Source organism: Haliotis rufescens, unplaced genomic scaffold, assembly GCF_023055435.1.
Source record: "Haliotis rufescens isolate VD_foot unplaced genomic scaffold, xgHalRufe1.0.p SCAF_17, whole genome shotgun sequence".
NCBI classification, from domain to species: domain Eukaryota; kingdom Metazoa; phylum Mollusca; class Gastropoda; order Lepetellida; family Haliotidae; genus Haliotis; species Haliotis rufescens.
The window spans coordinates 16,152,382-16,170,124 of NW_025963857.1; the positions used below are offsets into that span (position 1 = coordinate 16,152,382).

Genomic DNA, 17,743 nt, shown 5'->3' on the forward strand with positions numbered 1-17,743 from the left:
CTCTGTTTACAGGTACAACATGCTGCAGATGTCCTCAGGCGTCACAGAGGTCGGCAACATCCAGTGGCATCTCTTACTGTGTTTCATGGGGGCCTGGCTTCTCATCTTCCTCTGTCTAATGAAAGGAGTCAAATCACTTGGGAAAGTAAGTATTCGCCTGCGCGCTGATATTGGAATAGATTTGCACAAGGCTGGCTCAAAGGCAATAATTATTAGATTAAATCAGCCTTTCTTGATTAGATAAATAATAAGAACAAGTTGTCCCTATAAGAGACTTGGTCCTACCAGACTTGCGTATGATAGAATTACTAAACACCAATGGACTCACCATTTAGTACGGTCTTGGAGCAAGTCTACTGTTGGTACAGCGTGTACTATTCTGTTCCGGGGTGATCTACTGAGGTACTCTGTCTTGTCCCACACTGAAGTGACACGCCCACCCCTCTGTGATCCCCAGTACACCAAACTGTCCCGTCCCACCCATCTCCTGAAGACCAACAGTACATATTTTGGTAATGTCAGTTAATCGTTGTCACCAACGGTGTTAATACCAAACAAACATTTAATAACACGATTGTCACCCATTGTTGTCACCAACGTTGTTAATACCAAACAAGCATTTAATAACACGATTATCACTCAGTGTTGTCACAAACGTTGTTAATACCAAACAATCATTTAATAACACGATTATCACTCAGTGTTGTCACCAACGTTGTTAATACCAAACAAGCATTTAATAACACGATTATCACTCAGTGTTGTCACCAACGTTGTTAATACCAAACAAGCATTTAATAACACGATTATCACTCAGTGTTGTCACCAACGTTGTTAATACCAAACAAGCATTTAATAACACGATTATCACTCAGTGTTGTCACCAACACTGTTAATACAAAACAACATTTAATAACAAGATTATCACCAAGTGTTGTCACCAACGTTGTTAATACCAAACAAGCATTGAATGACATGATAATCACCCAGTGTTGTTACCAACACTTTTAATACCAAACATGCATTTAATGACATGATGATCGACCATTGTTGTCACCAACGTTGTCAATACAGTGAAACCTCATTAATCCGTAAGGTAGCGTTCTCCTGAAATTGTCCGGATTAACAACTTTCCGGATTAACGATTACGGAGAAATGTTAATTTGTATACATTGAAACAGTCCCACCAGTAATCGTCCAGAATGTGAGGTGTCCGGATTGACGGGGTCCGAACTAACGAGGTTTCACTGCACCAACATTGTGACCCAGTTGCCAACAACTTCCCCCTTCTTGTATTACTGTGACTGCTTCTTCCTCTCCAGGTGGTGTACGTGACAGCGACCATTCCCTATCTGCTCCTCACTATCATCCTCATCAGAGGGGTCACGTTGCCGGGGTCTTATGAGGGTATCATCTTCTATCTGAAGCCGGACTTCACCAAGCTCCTTCACCCACAGGTCAGTAACGCGTTCCCCCCTTCCTCTGTGAAGTAGCTCCACGCCACTCTGTTCCTTGTTGAAATTGAATCTGGTTGTCAGTTGTTAAGGATGGCACGGGTGGCCCAGTCGCCTAAGCAGCCGCATTTCGCTGTGCTTAGTTGCGCCCCTTGGGCAAGCCAGAAACCTATCAGTGTGGGTTCGAATCCCGGTTCGACCCGATTATGTTTCTAGGTTTGTCAAACCATACCCATCCGTGCTCGTGGGTTTCACCAAAGACGTAAACGTCTTAGACGTGAAACGGGTTTTCCTTCCACGTGATTCACCTGGAATACTGTTCAAAGCGACCTTGAACCCAACTCACTCACTCACTCACTCACTCACTCACTCACTCACTCACTCACTCACTCACTCACTCACTCACTCACTCACTCACTCACTCACTCACTCACTCACTCACTCACTCACTCACTCACTCACTCAGAGTGTTGATGTGTTTGATTGCGTGTTGTCGTACTTCAACATGGAACGTTGCTCATGATATCGACCATTTGTTTAACTAGATTGTTAACAGGTCGTCGTGGTAAAGATGTCTAGCTGCTTGCAGCGTTAAAAACAAAAGAAACTATAACAGATAAAGTTTCTGAATCATATTGTGTTTGTTTATTTCTTTAACACCGCACTCAGCAGTATTCGAGCTATATGACGTCGGTCTGTAAATAATCGAGTCTTGTCCCCAAAATCCAGGGATTGATATCATGAGCATCGATGAACGCAATTGGGATACGATAACATGCATCACCACTACTCGCCCCTTTCGACAAGCATAGTCGCCTTTTACAGCAAGCATGGTTACTGAAGACCTTTTCTACCTCGGATCTTCATGGAATCATATTGTGACTGGTGCCGAGGGATGGAATGAGTGAATTCTTTTTTTTTTTGCGCCTCATTGAACTGTGTTGTTCAGTTATTTTACCTAATCAGCTTAAGATGTGTTGAATAGCCCACGTGATGCAGGTCTTAGGCCTTTACAACCCACGAGCAGAGGTTTGTCAAACCAAGAATCATAATCTACCGTCATAGGATTCTGGCACGCCAAAGGGACGTAACTCTTCAAAGCGAATTATGGCTCCTCGCCCCGCCTTATAGATTTGTATGCCATTGATTTCATGATTTTAAATTTATCGGTATACCCCACGCTTATACAGTGCTACCTTTCATCGTGAACACACTGTAGCTGATACTATTCTAACCGTATCACTAATCGTGAATACGTTATTTCATTGCTAACACACATGGCGAATATGTTATTTCATTGCTAACACACATGGCGAATACGTTATTTCATTGCTAACACACATGGCGAATACGTTATTTCATTGCTAACACATATGGTGAATACGTTATTTCATTGCTAACACACATGCTGAATACGTTATTTCATTGCTAACACACATGGCGAATACGTTATTTCATTGCTAACACACATGGCAAATACGTTATTTCATTGCTAACACACATGGTGAATATGTTATTTCATTGGTAACACACATGGCGAATACGTTATTTCATTGCTAACACATGGTGAAAACGTTATTTCATTGCTAACACACATGGTGAATACGTTATTTCATTGCTAACACACATGGTGAATACGTTATTTCATTGGTAAAACACATGGCGAATACGTTATTTCATTGCTAACACATGGTGAAAACGTTATTTCATTGGTAACACACATGGCGAATACGATATTTCATTGCTAACACACATGGTGAATACGTTATTTCATTGCTAACACACATGGCGAATACGTTATTTCATTGCTAACACATGGTGAAAACGTTATTTCATTGCTAACACATGGTGAATACGTTATTTCATTGCTAACACACATGGTGAATACGTTATTTCATTGCTAACACACATGGCGAATACGTTATTTCATTGCTAACACATGGTGAAAACGTTATTTCATTGCTAACACACATTGCGAATACGTTATTTCATTGCTAACACACATGGTGAATACGTTATTTCATTGCTGACACACATTATGAATACGTTATTTCATTGCTAACACACATGGCGAATACGTTTGTAGCCGAGCCTACTTTATGCTACTCTTTATCACACCATTCCTTTTCCCAGTTCTAATCCCCTTCGTCGTCAGAACATATGATACGTTAGCCTGTTCAGTGCAAATTTTCATAATACTCTGGCCTTTTCAATGACCCAGAGTACGGTGGTACATTGGCCTATTCAGTGACGTTTTTCGCCGACTATGATAGTACTGAATCCTAATCAAATGCCGCCTCTGTTGAAGTACGCTGATTCTTTGGCCTAATTTATTGCTTTAAATATAATTTCATAAGAAAATGGGTATCCCTCAGACTCTTTGGCGCTGTAATTCATAGCGTGTGTGTTATGAAGCTCTTGTCCTACTACCATTCATTGGTTGCTCTGACGACTTCCATCAAAAGGTGTCGTGGTGGATCATTCCCTCAACCATTCAAACCGCTCATGTTCCCCTAAATCAATATATTCTTCAAGCAGCGAGAAGAACATTCGAAACACTGCTGATTTGACGTCCTACTTTAATTAATCACATCCCCACGGCTGTTTTTCCAATCATTGATTTCTAAATTCCCCGGTTTCAGTCTGCGTGGACAAAGTCGCGCTTTCATCTCCGCAGGATGCTGGTTACATCATCGCCCCGGATACGCAATCGTCTGTTTATTGATAGTTGTAACGTAACATCCATTGACCGTTACAGAAATGACCAAAAGAACGCTAACGAGGTTACTTCAAAGATTATTTCGAGTACAATATTGATTAATATTTCAAGAAAGTCAGTGATGTTAATTCGCTTGTTATTTCTCATGAAACATTTGATAGTTATGGCGTGTGTATGTGTGTGTGTGAGGGGGGGGGGGGGGTATATGCTATCCTCCCGAAATAACACTACAGTCTAAATCAACATAGTACCGGCGTACCACATTTTAACACATTTTTTATGTTCGGATCTGACTCATGTATTTCCAGGTCTAGTTTATTCTGGCGTGGTTATTTTGTCTGTAATTACTTTGTTAAATCAAACCTTATGTTCTGGCTCAATGATTACTGTTTCGTTGTAATGGGTTTTTTATATGGTGATTGGCGGTGATGCACGTAAGCAGCGTCTTTTGAATTAGTTGATTAGTTGCAAGTGTATGCACATTGCAAAGGAAGCCGTATGGATTTGTGCATTGTAATAGCATTTTAGAAGCAGAAATTTCAATCCATATAAAACGACAAAACCTTTCCATAATCATAGAAGAAGAAGAATATTTATTGTACATAAACACCCACAGGTTGATTAGTTGCAAGTGTATGCACATTGCAAAGGAAGCCGTATGGATTTGTGCATTGTAATAGCATTTTAGAAGCAGAAGTTTCAATCCATATAAAACGACAAAACCTTTCCATAATCATAGAAGAAGAAGAATATTTATTGTACATAAACACCCACAGGGAGCAGGGTACAAAACATGAACATGACTAATAAAAACATTGACATACAAACAGAATACAAATATTGCTATGATTATATTGTTAGGGAGGAGATGCAGATTTTCTTTGCCTGAACATTTTGTTGATGACATATAAGAAATCTCCATCGTACTATTTTGACCATATTAACAACGCGTGTCGGTCCGACGTTGATTAATGAACAATTTTGCATACTCGTATATGCAAGAGGCCGACGTATGGTTCTCAGTAGGAAGTGACAACTTGGAGACGATGGCTTGCGGTATATACAGTTTTACTTTATACATGTAGATTTATACATACAGAAGACACTATGTGCCAGGTCAGCACATGGTGGTAGTGGTTGTTGTCTAGGTGCCCCGGAGCACCCAGCCTAACCCTAGCTAGGCTAAGGGTAAGACCTTTCTTTTCTCCTCTCTTTGGACCAAGGCTAATTTATCCAAGGTCACCTGACATTCAGTAAGTAATAAATATAAATGTAAACAGTAAATCATCAGTGACATACTTGCACATCCTGTTCAGGATGGCAGACGGTCGATGTACACAAAAATGGGGATTAACAAATAGGATTAGCATCTAATAAATAACAGCAATTAAATGTTTCAAGGCATATAGATGTCATGGCTCCAGGGTAATGAGCCTTTGCAATTAAATGTTCTTCAGACAATGGGTGTCGTAAATCAGTCGCCATGACCATATCATAAGCATGTGTTTATGACTGTTAATTTCGGAGTTTGGGTTGACATGGACTTCTGCCTCTGTTTTCTTTCAATAGGACATTTCAGTAACCTTATTACGCACGCTAGTGTGTATGTGTGTGTGTATGTGGGTGTGTCCCTCTGTGTGGGTGTGTCCCTCTGTGTGGGTGGGTGTGTCCCTCTGTGTGGGTGGGTGGGTGTGTGGACGAATTACATACAGAGAAACCTTACTATCTCGAACTGGTCCATCACAATATATCATTGAACACGACATACACACACAGTCCTAGCAGAATTCTTACTGACATTATGGTCGAATGTTGGAATTAGCCTTATCTTGAACAACTGATAACCCGTTATAGTGGACTTTTACTCATAAGAACCATGCTCCACTATTTTGGTGTTCTCGTTAACAAGGGTACATTATCGTGTTGCTTTGCCACAGTAAATGATTGTGAAACTGATGCCTTCCAGACCACCGCGAGAGGTCATGAACTCGATGTCGGTCGATAATCATGTATGGAAGCATTTGTTTAAGTTGACCGAATTCCCAGGAAGGCCCCAGAGTGGGCAACACATGGTCTAAGATATCTGCGTAAACACTGGCCTGACCTTTGGCAGTGGCTATTTGAACCACAGCATCTGGTTCACCGATCACTCCCTAAAGTACATGATATCCTTGATAAGCATTACTTAGAAGTTGACGAACCCGGGTCTTCGGCGTGACGAGCGAACGCTTTAAGCACTAGGCTACCCGACCGCCCCAGTTGACGGATGACAAAATAGAGACAATTTAAGGATAACAACTTCTTTATTTGTTGTAAAGGCAACGTTTCGATATACAGTAAACTACGGATATAACGAACTCAAAGGGACCACTAATTTCAGTTCGTTATAACCGTAGTTCGTTATAAGCATATATACAGCATAACTACAGCAAATAGTCGGGACAAAAAAGTAAAGTTCGCTATATCCGTCAGTTCGTTATAAGAGTGTTCGTTATAAACGTAGTTTACTGTATATCCTTACTCCGTTGTCGCCTTAACAGTGAGTGAGTGAGTTTATGCTTTACGTCACATCGGCAATATTTCAGCCATATCGTGACAAGTGTCGCCTTAACAACAGACAGACCACCAAAAGACTGTTGTAAACCCTAGCAACAAGAAACCCACCCTCCTCAGCCTTGCTGAACAACGGTATAAGGATCTTTACCAAAACGCGTCTTTACAGTAAATAAAAAAGTTGTTATATATATATATATAAATTGTCTCTACTTTGAATACACAATGGTCTGTTTGTTGGCTGCACTTGATCGTTCCTCAGTTGTGATATACATGTACTTTACAAAGAACATGCATATGTTCAAGTGACGTAATTACCACCATAAATAATTTGTAAATGAAAAACACGCATGTTCATGCCGGTGTCACCTGTGGCTACTATACAAGCCGTAGCCATGGCTGTCAACGCCTATTGTTTTCGAGTAGGGCGGTCTCAGTCCCGGGATCTCTGTCAGGTCTTCGCATTATTACTACGCCGGTGTCCTCTTGTGTGTGAAGGGCGGTCGGGTAGCCTAGTGGTTAAAGCGTTCGCCCCTCACGCCGAAGACCCGGGTTCGATCCCAGAAGTGTGAAGCCCATTTCTGGTGTCCCCCTCTGCGCTACTGATGACTAAGTGGCGTAAAACCATACTCACTCATTCTTGTGTGTGTGAAATAGCTTCAAGCTAACATTGCGATGACACAGTGTTCCTATATTGTCCCGTGTCAATGAACAGACAACATCTTTATCAAATTAACAATTGAATCGTTTCACAGCAATAATGATCATTTGTTTGTCAGAGTGAGTGAGTGAGTATGGATTTACGCCGCTTTTAGCAATATTCCAGCAAAATCACGGCGGGAGACACCAGAAATGGGCTTCACACATTGTACCCATGTCGGGAATCGAACCCGGTTGTTCGGCGTGACGAGCGAACGCTTTAACCACTAGGCTACCCGACCGCCCCTTTGTTTGTCAGAACACACCGTCTGTTCATCGTAGATGCCTACGGACTGCGTCCAATGGGATTTCACTCAAATTACCTGGCATTACATTGAAAACCTGACAGAGGTTGATGGTTGGTTGGTTGTTTAGCGCCGCAGTCAGCAATATCCCAGCTATATGACGGCGGTTTGTAAATAATTGAGTCTTGACCAGACAATCCAGTGATTGATATCATGGGCATCGGTCCACGCAATTGGGATCGATGACATGTTTCAACCAAGTCAGCGAGCCTGACCACCCGATCCCCTTAGTCGCCTCTTACGACAAGCATAGTCACCTTTTACGGCAAGCATTGGTTGCTGAAGACCTATTCTACCCCGGATGCTCACCTGACAGAGGTGTAACTGCAATACTGTTAAGAGGTTGAAGTTTGATACTTCCTCATTCCCATTCGCAGATGCCCCTATGATGCCACTATATTGGGATAAAACCAGGTCATTGCTGTCAGGAATCCAAATATGTGGATGTCAGCCAGAATATGACATGTGTGGATGGCCCATTTGCATAAACTGTTGAATACATTTCGAATCAATAATTTCGGTTTTCATTTCAGATCACAGTGTAATGATCTGTAAAAAGAATACATAAAAATTTAGAGGACAGAATCCATCGGGGACGCCCAGTGGTATAAAACGTTTTGCTCGTCGCGTGGAGGACATTATGTGAAAGCCGATAATAGTGTCCCCCTTCATATGACAGTTTTATTGCGCATTTACACCCTCGTTAGGCTGGATAAAAACAGTTTGTGAGTGAGTGAGTGAGTGAGTGAGTTGGGATAATCGCCGCTTTTAACAGTATTCAAGTTATATCACGGCGTGTCAGCTTAATGTGGGAGGAAAGCCCACAGTGATGCAGGTCTCAGGCGTTTACCACTTCGGTGAAACCCACGGGCACGGGTATGGTGCTGACAGACCTAGAAACATAACCTGGGCGAACCGGGATTCGAACCCACAATCATAGGTTACTGGCGTGCCCAAGGGACGCAACTCGATCTTCACAGCGAATCGCGGCGCCTTAGACGACTGGGCCACCCGTGCCCCCTAAAACAGTTTAGAAATTATACGTAAAAGAGTGAGTGAGTTGGGTTGGGCTTTCCTCCCACATTAAGCTGACACGCCGTGATATAACTGGAATACTGTTAAAAGCGGCGTTAAACCCAACTCACTCACTCTCACTTAATGAACTTACATGACCCAGTTGGGTTTCTCAACGTCAATCGTCGTATTTATAGCGAATTCAGGATGTGAGGGATCTGATTCTAATTGTCCCACTGGGTCGGGTCTGTCTATATACAGCTGTACAATGAGCGCCAGTGTCTGAGGGTTTTGACACAGTTGACGAGATCTTTAAAGATAAAATGGCCTCAGTCAACATCAGTTCGTTCTTGATGCCAACAGCGTGTCCCAGCAGTCTAAAACACCGAGATGCTGTACAGGGATGCGTCTTTTAGGTGCGCCAGGATCGTATACCCGTGGGTTCGAATCCCATTGATCATTGCTTATTTACCATAGCTATGTTGGGGAGTTTGGGGTCTTTGGTTGCATTTCGTCGGCATCACAAATTAAGCGGACACGCGTAGCCCAGTCGTTGGCTGTGCAGAGTTGCGTTCCTTGGGCACACCAAAAACCTATGATCTTGGGTGGGTTCGAATCCCGGTTCGCCCCGATTATGTTTCTAGGTTTGTTTGCTCGCTGGTTCCACCAAACTGGTAAACGTCGGATTTCCATCCTCATCAAGCTGACACGCCGTGATATGACTGGAATACTTTTCAAAGCGGCTTTAAACCCAACTCACTCAAATAAAGCTGACATGCCGTCCGGAAGCGGTCGATAAATTTCCAACATCATCATTATCAACAACATAGCGTGTAACTGTTCAAAACACCATAGACACAACTCGCTCATTAGCTATCCTGAAAGATCTACTGCGCATGAATATTCCTCAGATTAACATCGACAGTAAGTAGCATTATAGTAGCTGTATCCTAAACTAGAATTACTTTATAAATGTTAATTGGACAATTATGGGCGTCACTCGTAGCACTGGATGGTTTCACTCCCACAAGTAGATAAACTGTTCTTTAACGGACCCTAGACCCTTCCATATACCGACAGAGTGAGTGAGTATGGTTTTACGCCGCTTTAAGCAATATTCCAGCAATATCACGGCGGGGGACACCAGAAATGGGCTTCACACATTGTACCCATGACGGGAATCGAACCCGGGTCTTCGGCGTGACGAGCGAACGCTTTAACCACTAGGCTACCCGACCGCCCCTTATACCGACAGAGGAATACATTAACAGATAATGTGCCTTAGAAGAATCTGGTAACCCAATTTGACGATCAAACGCAGTCAGAGCACTCAGATTCGGTTTAAGTTGTCTCTGGAAAATACTAAACGTCCCTTGGGTATGTTTTGTTTTTAGAATTGGTCCCATCAATCTATCCTTGTCTAATAAGCGACTAGAGGGATCGGGTGGTCAGGCTCGGTGACGTTGTTGTTGGCGTCTCGTAGTTCCCCGAGGACGTGGGTGGTTGTTCATCACTGGATTGTCTGGTCCAGACGCTATTATTTATATGCCGCCGTCATATAGCTGGAATATTGCTGAGTGCGGTGTTAAACAACAAACACACAGTTACCAAAGCTAAGACGTAAGAGGCTACTATGCTTGTCGGAAGAGGCGACTAACGGGATCGGGTGGTCAGGCTCGCTGACTTTGTTGATGCATGTCATCGAATCCCAATTGCGTGGACCGATGCTCATGATGTCAATCACTGGATTGTCTGGCCCAGACTCCAGATTATTTACAAACCGCCGTCATACAGCTGGAATATTGCCGAGTGCGGTGTTAAACAACAAACAAACAAATAACAAACCAAAGTGACAATGAAAGTACAAAATTGTTTGACAGGCATTGTTGACGGATGACAAGTAGACAAAATTGAATGGACAATAACTCCTTTTTAATGCTGTAATAGTGACGTATTTGTACATATCCTTATTAACCGTTGTACAGCAAGACCGTCATGTAAATGGATTTTACAGAGTACGGAGTGGCACGTGTTTCATACATCGTCGTCTTAATTCGGTTAACGACCTTGCAATATTGTATTGAAAACACGCGTTTCCTGTTTAGCGTTCCATATGAATGATGCCTTACTGAAGGCGACTGTTAGTGTTTAAAAAGACGTCGTCATCAAAAGGCAAGGGAGTTAACCGACTATAAAAGTCCACTATCCGCCCCTGTCGTACTAGGCTGGAATTTCTGGGCTCGGTCGTTGCGACACCAGTGGCTATTACGGGTTATGTCCCATCCATGTTCCTCCCATTGACCAATCAGATTCCATCTCTCATATTACTTGTTTTTGCATGAAACAAAATGGCGGCGCCCAGTCAAGACGATCTGGTCGATAATCAAGATCCACATTGTAATAAAACGGGGTCTTCCTCCGCGAAGTGCTTCTAATCACATGTAAACCTTGATTAAAAACATGAACAAATTTGGAAAATGTCAACCATAGGGTCGCAACTCGCTATGCAGAATTACATCCCTTTGCCGCTAGGGTCTCCTGTTGTGTTTGACCCGTGAAGATTCGAATGGACAATTCATTTCGGTGACCCGACATATACATAACCTGTCTGGCTTCAAAGCCTGCATCATTCATAGCCTGAATCGATGTCGCTTTCAGTTTTCCCAAATGATTTTAAGACCCGTGAAGATTCCGGGGTAGATTAGGTCTTCAGCAACCCATGCGTGCCGTAAAAGGTGACTATGCTTGTCGTAAAAGGCGACTAACGGGATCGGGTGGTCAGGCTCGCTGACTTGGTTGATGCATGTCATCGATCCCAATGGCGTGGATCGATGCTCATGATATTAATCACTGAATTGTCTGGTCCAGACTCGATTTTTACAGACCGCCATAATATAGCTGGAATATTGCTGAGTGCGGCGTTAAACAACAAACAAAACCAAAACCAAATGATTTTAATGTTATTTTTAGACATTGAGGAATCCCCCTAAAGTAGTTCTGTATGACTCCGCGCGATTGTCAACGTTATCACGTGACATATTCAGTTTGGTCGTGTTCACCTTGGCGAGGTCACCCGCTACTGTCAATATTGTAACAGGTAATTGTTCAACTCAGCGTGACCCTGTTTGTCGCCAGTGTTAACCACCAAAACGTTTCAGCCCCAATTAAAAGAGGTCATTGGTTGCAGGTATGGATTGAGGCTGGCTCACAGGTCTTTTACTCACTCGGACCGGCATGGGGCTTACTGATTGTCATGTCAAGTCACAACAAGTTCACCAACAACTGCCTCAGGTCAGTATATCGACAGTGCTGTGTGACGTAATATGATGTCACTCTGACGTCATACACGTCACACAGCTTCATATCTGTGTGTTTGTTTATAATAAAGACTTTTCTTGCAGACATTATCTCCCGGGGCATATAACTTTGAGTGAAAGGAACAAATCATTTACGACAATAGATGCTGTGAAAGCCTGCATTCACTTTAAATACCAGACAGTACAAAAGTTTACTTTGGATTTTTTTCACTGGCCCTTTATCCTCATAACATTCCCAGTCCACTTTGTAAGTTGTCAGACTGGCCCTGATCGTGTCCTGTTTGATGATGGAGATTCGGTACTACAGTCACCAGGAAGAATTTCAAAGCAACCAGACCCCAAAATCGCTTATAATAGTATATAATATTTAATATCACAATTCAGTAGTGGAAGAGAATATTCCACACCAAGTACTTTATTCCCTAACCCTTGTGGGTGTACATTTGCCCAGACACCCGAGAAGATCCGGGAAGAGAATAGGTCTTCAGCAACCCATGCTTGCCTTAAGAGGCGACCATGCTTGTTGTAAGAGGCGACCAACGGGATCGAGTGGTCAGGCTCGCTGACTTGGTTGATGCATGTCATCGATCACAATTGCGTAGATCAATGCTCATGATATCAATCACTGGATTGTCTGGTCCAGACTCGATATTTACAGACCGCCGTCATATAGCTGGAATATTGCCGAGGAAGGCGTTAAACAACAAACAAACAAAACATTTACCCAGAAGCGTCAATGGTTGAAATGAAAGCGTCGTTCACTCGCAAGGCCAGTTTCTACCGAAGATATTATCTTGTAAGAAAATGGGCATGAAACCAAACAATAGTAACATCATTCTACTACATCATGTCCTATGTGTATCTCTATCCAACTGACAAACTCACAAACGTGTTGTTTCCTGAATGAAAAAAAGCCGAATCAATTTGTAAACAACGGATTCTGATTGTTTGAAGCATAGTGGAGAGGGTTACTTGCATATTCTCTGTTGCCTATCAAAATATCCTTTAATGCTATCCAGCAGTTCGATAATCCTTCAAAGTTAACTTTTGTTTAAATGCATTTCAAGTATTCAAATTGGTAATGTTTTGTGGAGTGTTGTTTCTAAATACGTTGTGGAGGAAGCATATTTTAAGACTGTGGCCTGTTCTTTTAACTCATCTATGCAATAGGAGATTTCCTAATTTAATTTAGCCAGAACTTGAATAAACAAAATGTTCTTAAGATAAGCTTACCAAAATCTGCTTGCAAACTATGCTTACATTTTCTGACAAAATATGATATTGTTCTTAAGATATGCTTCCAAACATCTTCAAATGATGCTTACACTATCGCATATTTTCCCTTATAAAATATTGTAAACATCTTTGTGTTAACAGAACTATAACAAAATATGATTTACTTCACAGTTATGCATTTGAAGATGACAAGCAATGTATCTAGAAACAATGTTTCAGTCTCAGCCTGGCAGATATTATTTACCTTAAAGATACTACTATTCTGTGTGTTCTCATGTGTATTTTACATCTTCAAACTCGGAGAGCTTTTCAAATACATCGACATATTCAAATTCACATTCAAAGTATCTTTAAATGCTCAAGTTGATTAAATTATATTGTAATTGGCCTCATAAACATACAGCTGCATTTTGAATCCTAAGCAAATTTAAGCTCGAAATCTGCAAATGGATTGTGCCTTTTTGCCTCTTATAGGAGTCGTGCGTGGCATAATGGTTGTTTTGTGGATATTCCGAAACGTTCTGATGGTCGAAAACAATGGTTTTTTATATATAAAATCTTGGGCATGTCTTGCCACATCCAGTCAGCAAAGATGGATTGTTTAGTGTGATTAACTGGTCATTAGTTCATGGCAAACAATCACATTGAGGTCATCCTTAATTCTTCCAATAACGTAGTCGTTCGTACTCATCCAACACACTTAAAATGTTGGGTTGTACTGGTCGGTTGATTCTTCACGTGATTCAGTTTCTGGTTGTTGATCATGGAGGCCTCGGATGCCTATCATACAAGGACGACGATTCTTTCCCATAGTAACAAGAATGCATCATGTTCAGCTATATAAACTTGAGTTATTGTTGGTGGTCCACACATAACTGGTGTCATACCCTTTCGTCATGTGCTGAAATGGATGGATATGTTTATAAGTTGGCAATTATTCAACAGTCAGTTAAATAAACTTGTTTTCTAGTTTGTATTGCGTTCGTTTCATCCTTTTGAATCTTTCTGGCTTGTTGTTGGACTACTCCGTGTTCGTGGATTTCAGTGGGTTACAAATCACTCCCAAGAAGAACCATTCCAAGACGCAGGACCAAGGCTATTCAGCATTGATCTCCCAACGAGTTATTGTCTCCTTGTTGCTAGAAAAGCACAACTCATGCCTAGAATCGCCGAAAATGTAGAAACAATGGAAAATTAGTCAACGCGAACAACTCCTGTTTCTCCAAAGATGTTCCTGCAGTTAACCTTTGTTTTCAGAAGGGATGACAAGAGATGATTTGGTCTTGAAAGACTTGTATCAACACGAGCAGGTTTGAAGGAACTTCTTTGGACAACCAGGTTGTTAATCAATTTGAAATGACTCTGCGTTAAGAGAAACATTTGTCTCTTGGAAGCTATTACCTTGGAGAATGCTTTTGTAAAAATATAATTAGAATGGTCAGGGGGGTATATCTCATTTAAGTGTATTGTAGTACAATCCTGCATACTTCATCGATTAAAATTTATGTGAGTGCAAGAACCTTTTTTTGATATTTTCCAAGAAGACAGTTTTCAAGAGACAATTTTTGAACAGACACAAACCGTGGTTGACTGAAGTTTTGTCATGTTTTGCCCGGAAAACATCCATGAGCGGAGATGCAGGTTGACTATAATCTTACATGAAATCATAAAACTGCTGCTATTGAGATGATTCCTTTTTCTAGAAATCCATTGAAATACGAAGGCTGTGCATAAGACCATATACAAACATTTGAATCCAAGAATTATTTTTTTTAGATTTAGAAAAAACATTGTAAGCTATTATCATTACAAAACTTACCTTCGCTCATTGGATTGCTATCCAAATACGTACAAATTTGACACGGCGATGTTTATGCATTACACCAATTCCCTGCACGGTCCTTAAAGGACGTGCCTTATGTGCTCAACGCTCTTTTCTTGTGTTTTCAGAGATGCAGTGCTTATCACTTTCCTTGGGGAAGGGACCAGTTTATATGGAGGCTTTGCCATATTTTCAGTGCTTGGATATATGGCACAAAAAGCTGGAGTCCCCGTATCAGAAGTTGTTAAATCAGGTTGACTCCATCCCTCAAAATTATGCTTGCATTTAAAACCAAGGAATGGGAAGGGGAGGTTACTCTTAATATAGATGGGAGATAACTCTACACCTAGTTTGGGGTGGTTGCTGTTTCTTGTCGGACAGTATTTTCGTCGCTCCAAGCACTAATGGAATCAAAACCAAAGCCACGTCCCCGTTTACGGACACTTTTCGATACATGCATGTACAGAAATACTGGATTTCGGATACATTGAATGCAAATCTGCATGTCAATAAAAAGGAAAGGGGTGATTGAATGGAGGCATTATCCTATTCAAATGGAATGAAGCGATTCACCATTTCTCTTTCTCTCATGCTATGCCTTTACACAAATCATTCGAAGACTATTATTTCTATTATTTCGTTCGTTATATAATCGAGATAGTTTCATTTGTGATATTGATTTTTTCATTCCACTAATTAGATGAATACTAATGCAGTATTTGTCGAATATTTTTTAAATAGATCCATAGTTGTATATCATGCTAAACGGCATTTTCCTGGATATACTTATATTTTGCTTTTCTATATTATGGAAGCCCTGTAGTCATTTCCATTTACAGTCAGATGTTTTTAATGATCCACTGTATTTTTTAAATAATGCATAATAACAATTTCAATCACTCAAATGTATCGGAGCTGCGACGCACTGAGTTTCACTGTTAACGACTAATAAGCACTTAGTTGCTCCATTTCTTGACAACATGGTGTGAAACGAACCCCGACCCTACCTTCCGTTTCCCATTCTAAGACTTAACATGTGTAATAATAACTAATGTGTGTTAAACGCAGCATAATGCCGTGATAACCATTCCCTTTTCGCTGTTCGACTAACTAACTCAAAACTGTTCCAGGAAACATTATAATTTTATGACAGGTAAGTTAAAGGTGAAACATGTTTCTATCATGTTGTAAATGAACAGACGACTCGTTTGGAATAGGTTATTATTACTTGTTATCGAAACTTCCTGTATCATTCTTCGAAAAGTAATTGCATTATACACGTGTACTGTTTTGAAGGTATGCTAATTCTAGCGGTTATATTTCAGGGCCCGGACTTGGGTTTATTGCTTATCCTGAGGCACTCACGACTCTGCCTCTCCCTCAACTCTGGAACATCCTGTTCTTCCTCATGCTTCTGACTGTTGGTCTCGACACACAGGTAGTGCTCATATTTGACTTCATACTGTTGTTTAGCATGGAACTCCGATCTAAGGCAGGCCCAAATCAGTGGCGGGGCGGTCGGGTAGCCTAGTGGTTAAAGCGTTCGCTCGTCACGCCGAAGACCCGGGTTCGATTCCCGATTGGTACAATGTTTGAAGCCCATTTCTGGTGTCCCCCGCCGTGATATTTGCTGGAATATTGCTTAAAACGGCGTAAAAACATACTCACTCACTCACTAATCAGTGGCATATTGATACTCATGGCAAGAATATACAATGACTTTCAGGGCTCGATTTAAGGAACTTGGAGTATCTTTTGCCAGGTGCATATTACCATTAAAACTTAGCATAGGACAGAACCAGGCTGCACCCTTGTCTCATAAATTTATCAAAGTTGAAATCTAGGCGAGGCTTCTGCCTGTGTCACATTAACTGATGACGTGTTGTTGTAAAACGTAATAGGAACATGTGCACATAATCTTGAAGTACCCACAGTTTGCTGACGTCAAGCCCACGAAAGCATGACAAATTAAAACTAACACAGATATTTGTGATGTAGTATGGTAAATAAAGCTTAAAGGTATAGAATGTGCTCACTTGTGTGGACAAGTAAGGATTACTCAGACACAAATTCGAAATTCTTTAGCATGCAATTGGTGCATATAGACATAAATATTTACATATTATGTTGCATATTTCAATATTAGGTAGCACTGGTGCATGTCTTAAAAATCTAAAAGCTAAATCAGGCCCTGCTATTGTCACATGACATCATGGTCAAGAAGCTACTCTTCGCTTGTTGGTAATTCGTCATTGTTTCATCCTGCACTGTGTTAGCCGCAGTGCAATCTTTTCCCGCCCCTTCTTCCCCACATTAATGTCTCTCCTTAGATTCTAACTATTACTGAGGAAAGAATCACGTATGTAATGTTCGCTTTCCTCATGTTTCAACCTTTATTCTCAGCCATTGTGCAACAATCTTTATGACTCTAAGGGTCAGTTAAATTTCCAGGATAAGACTGCCATTTCCATGTTAAAATATATACATACACCGCCACCTCCGACTAGCATGGTGATCTCTCTTCAGTAGCTGGCGATCTATAGCTCATTTTTATCTTGTATTGTTACGTATGGTGTTATATTTTTAAGGTTATCCACTAGTTTTAAATAAAATCTGTGATACAT

The 17,743-nt window shown here is 41.2% G+C and overlaps 1 protein-coding gene across 2 annotated transcripts in view; it reads left to right on the top strand.

The window, feature by feature from the left end:
* LOC124137940 (sodium- and chloride-dependent glycine transporter 1-like) overlaps nucleotides 1–17,743 on the top strand; it is a 62,098-nt gene that overhangs the window by 26,397 nt on the left and 17,958 nt on the right. For both annotated transcript variants that reach the window (XM_046504377.2, XM_048397634.1), the window contains 5 exons: nucleotides 13–145; nucleotides 1,323–1,457; nucleotides 11,932–12,035; nucleotides 15,248–15,372; nucleotides 16,445–16,557. In XM_046504377.2, coding sequence (XP_046360333.1) covers nucleotides 13–145; nucleotides 1,323–1,457; nucleotides 11,932–12,035; nucleotides 15,248–15,372; nucleotides 16,445–16,557 — 610 coding nt within the window. The remainder of the gene's footprint in view (nucleotides 1–12; nucleotides 146–1,322; nucleotides 1,458–11,931; nucleotides 12,036–15,247; nucleotides 15,373–16,444; nucleotides 16,558–17,743) is intronic.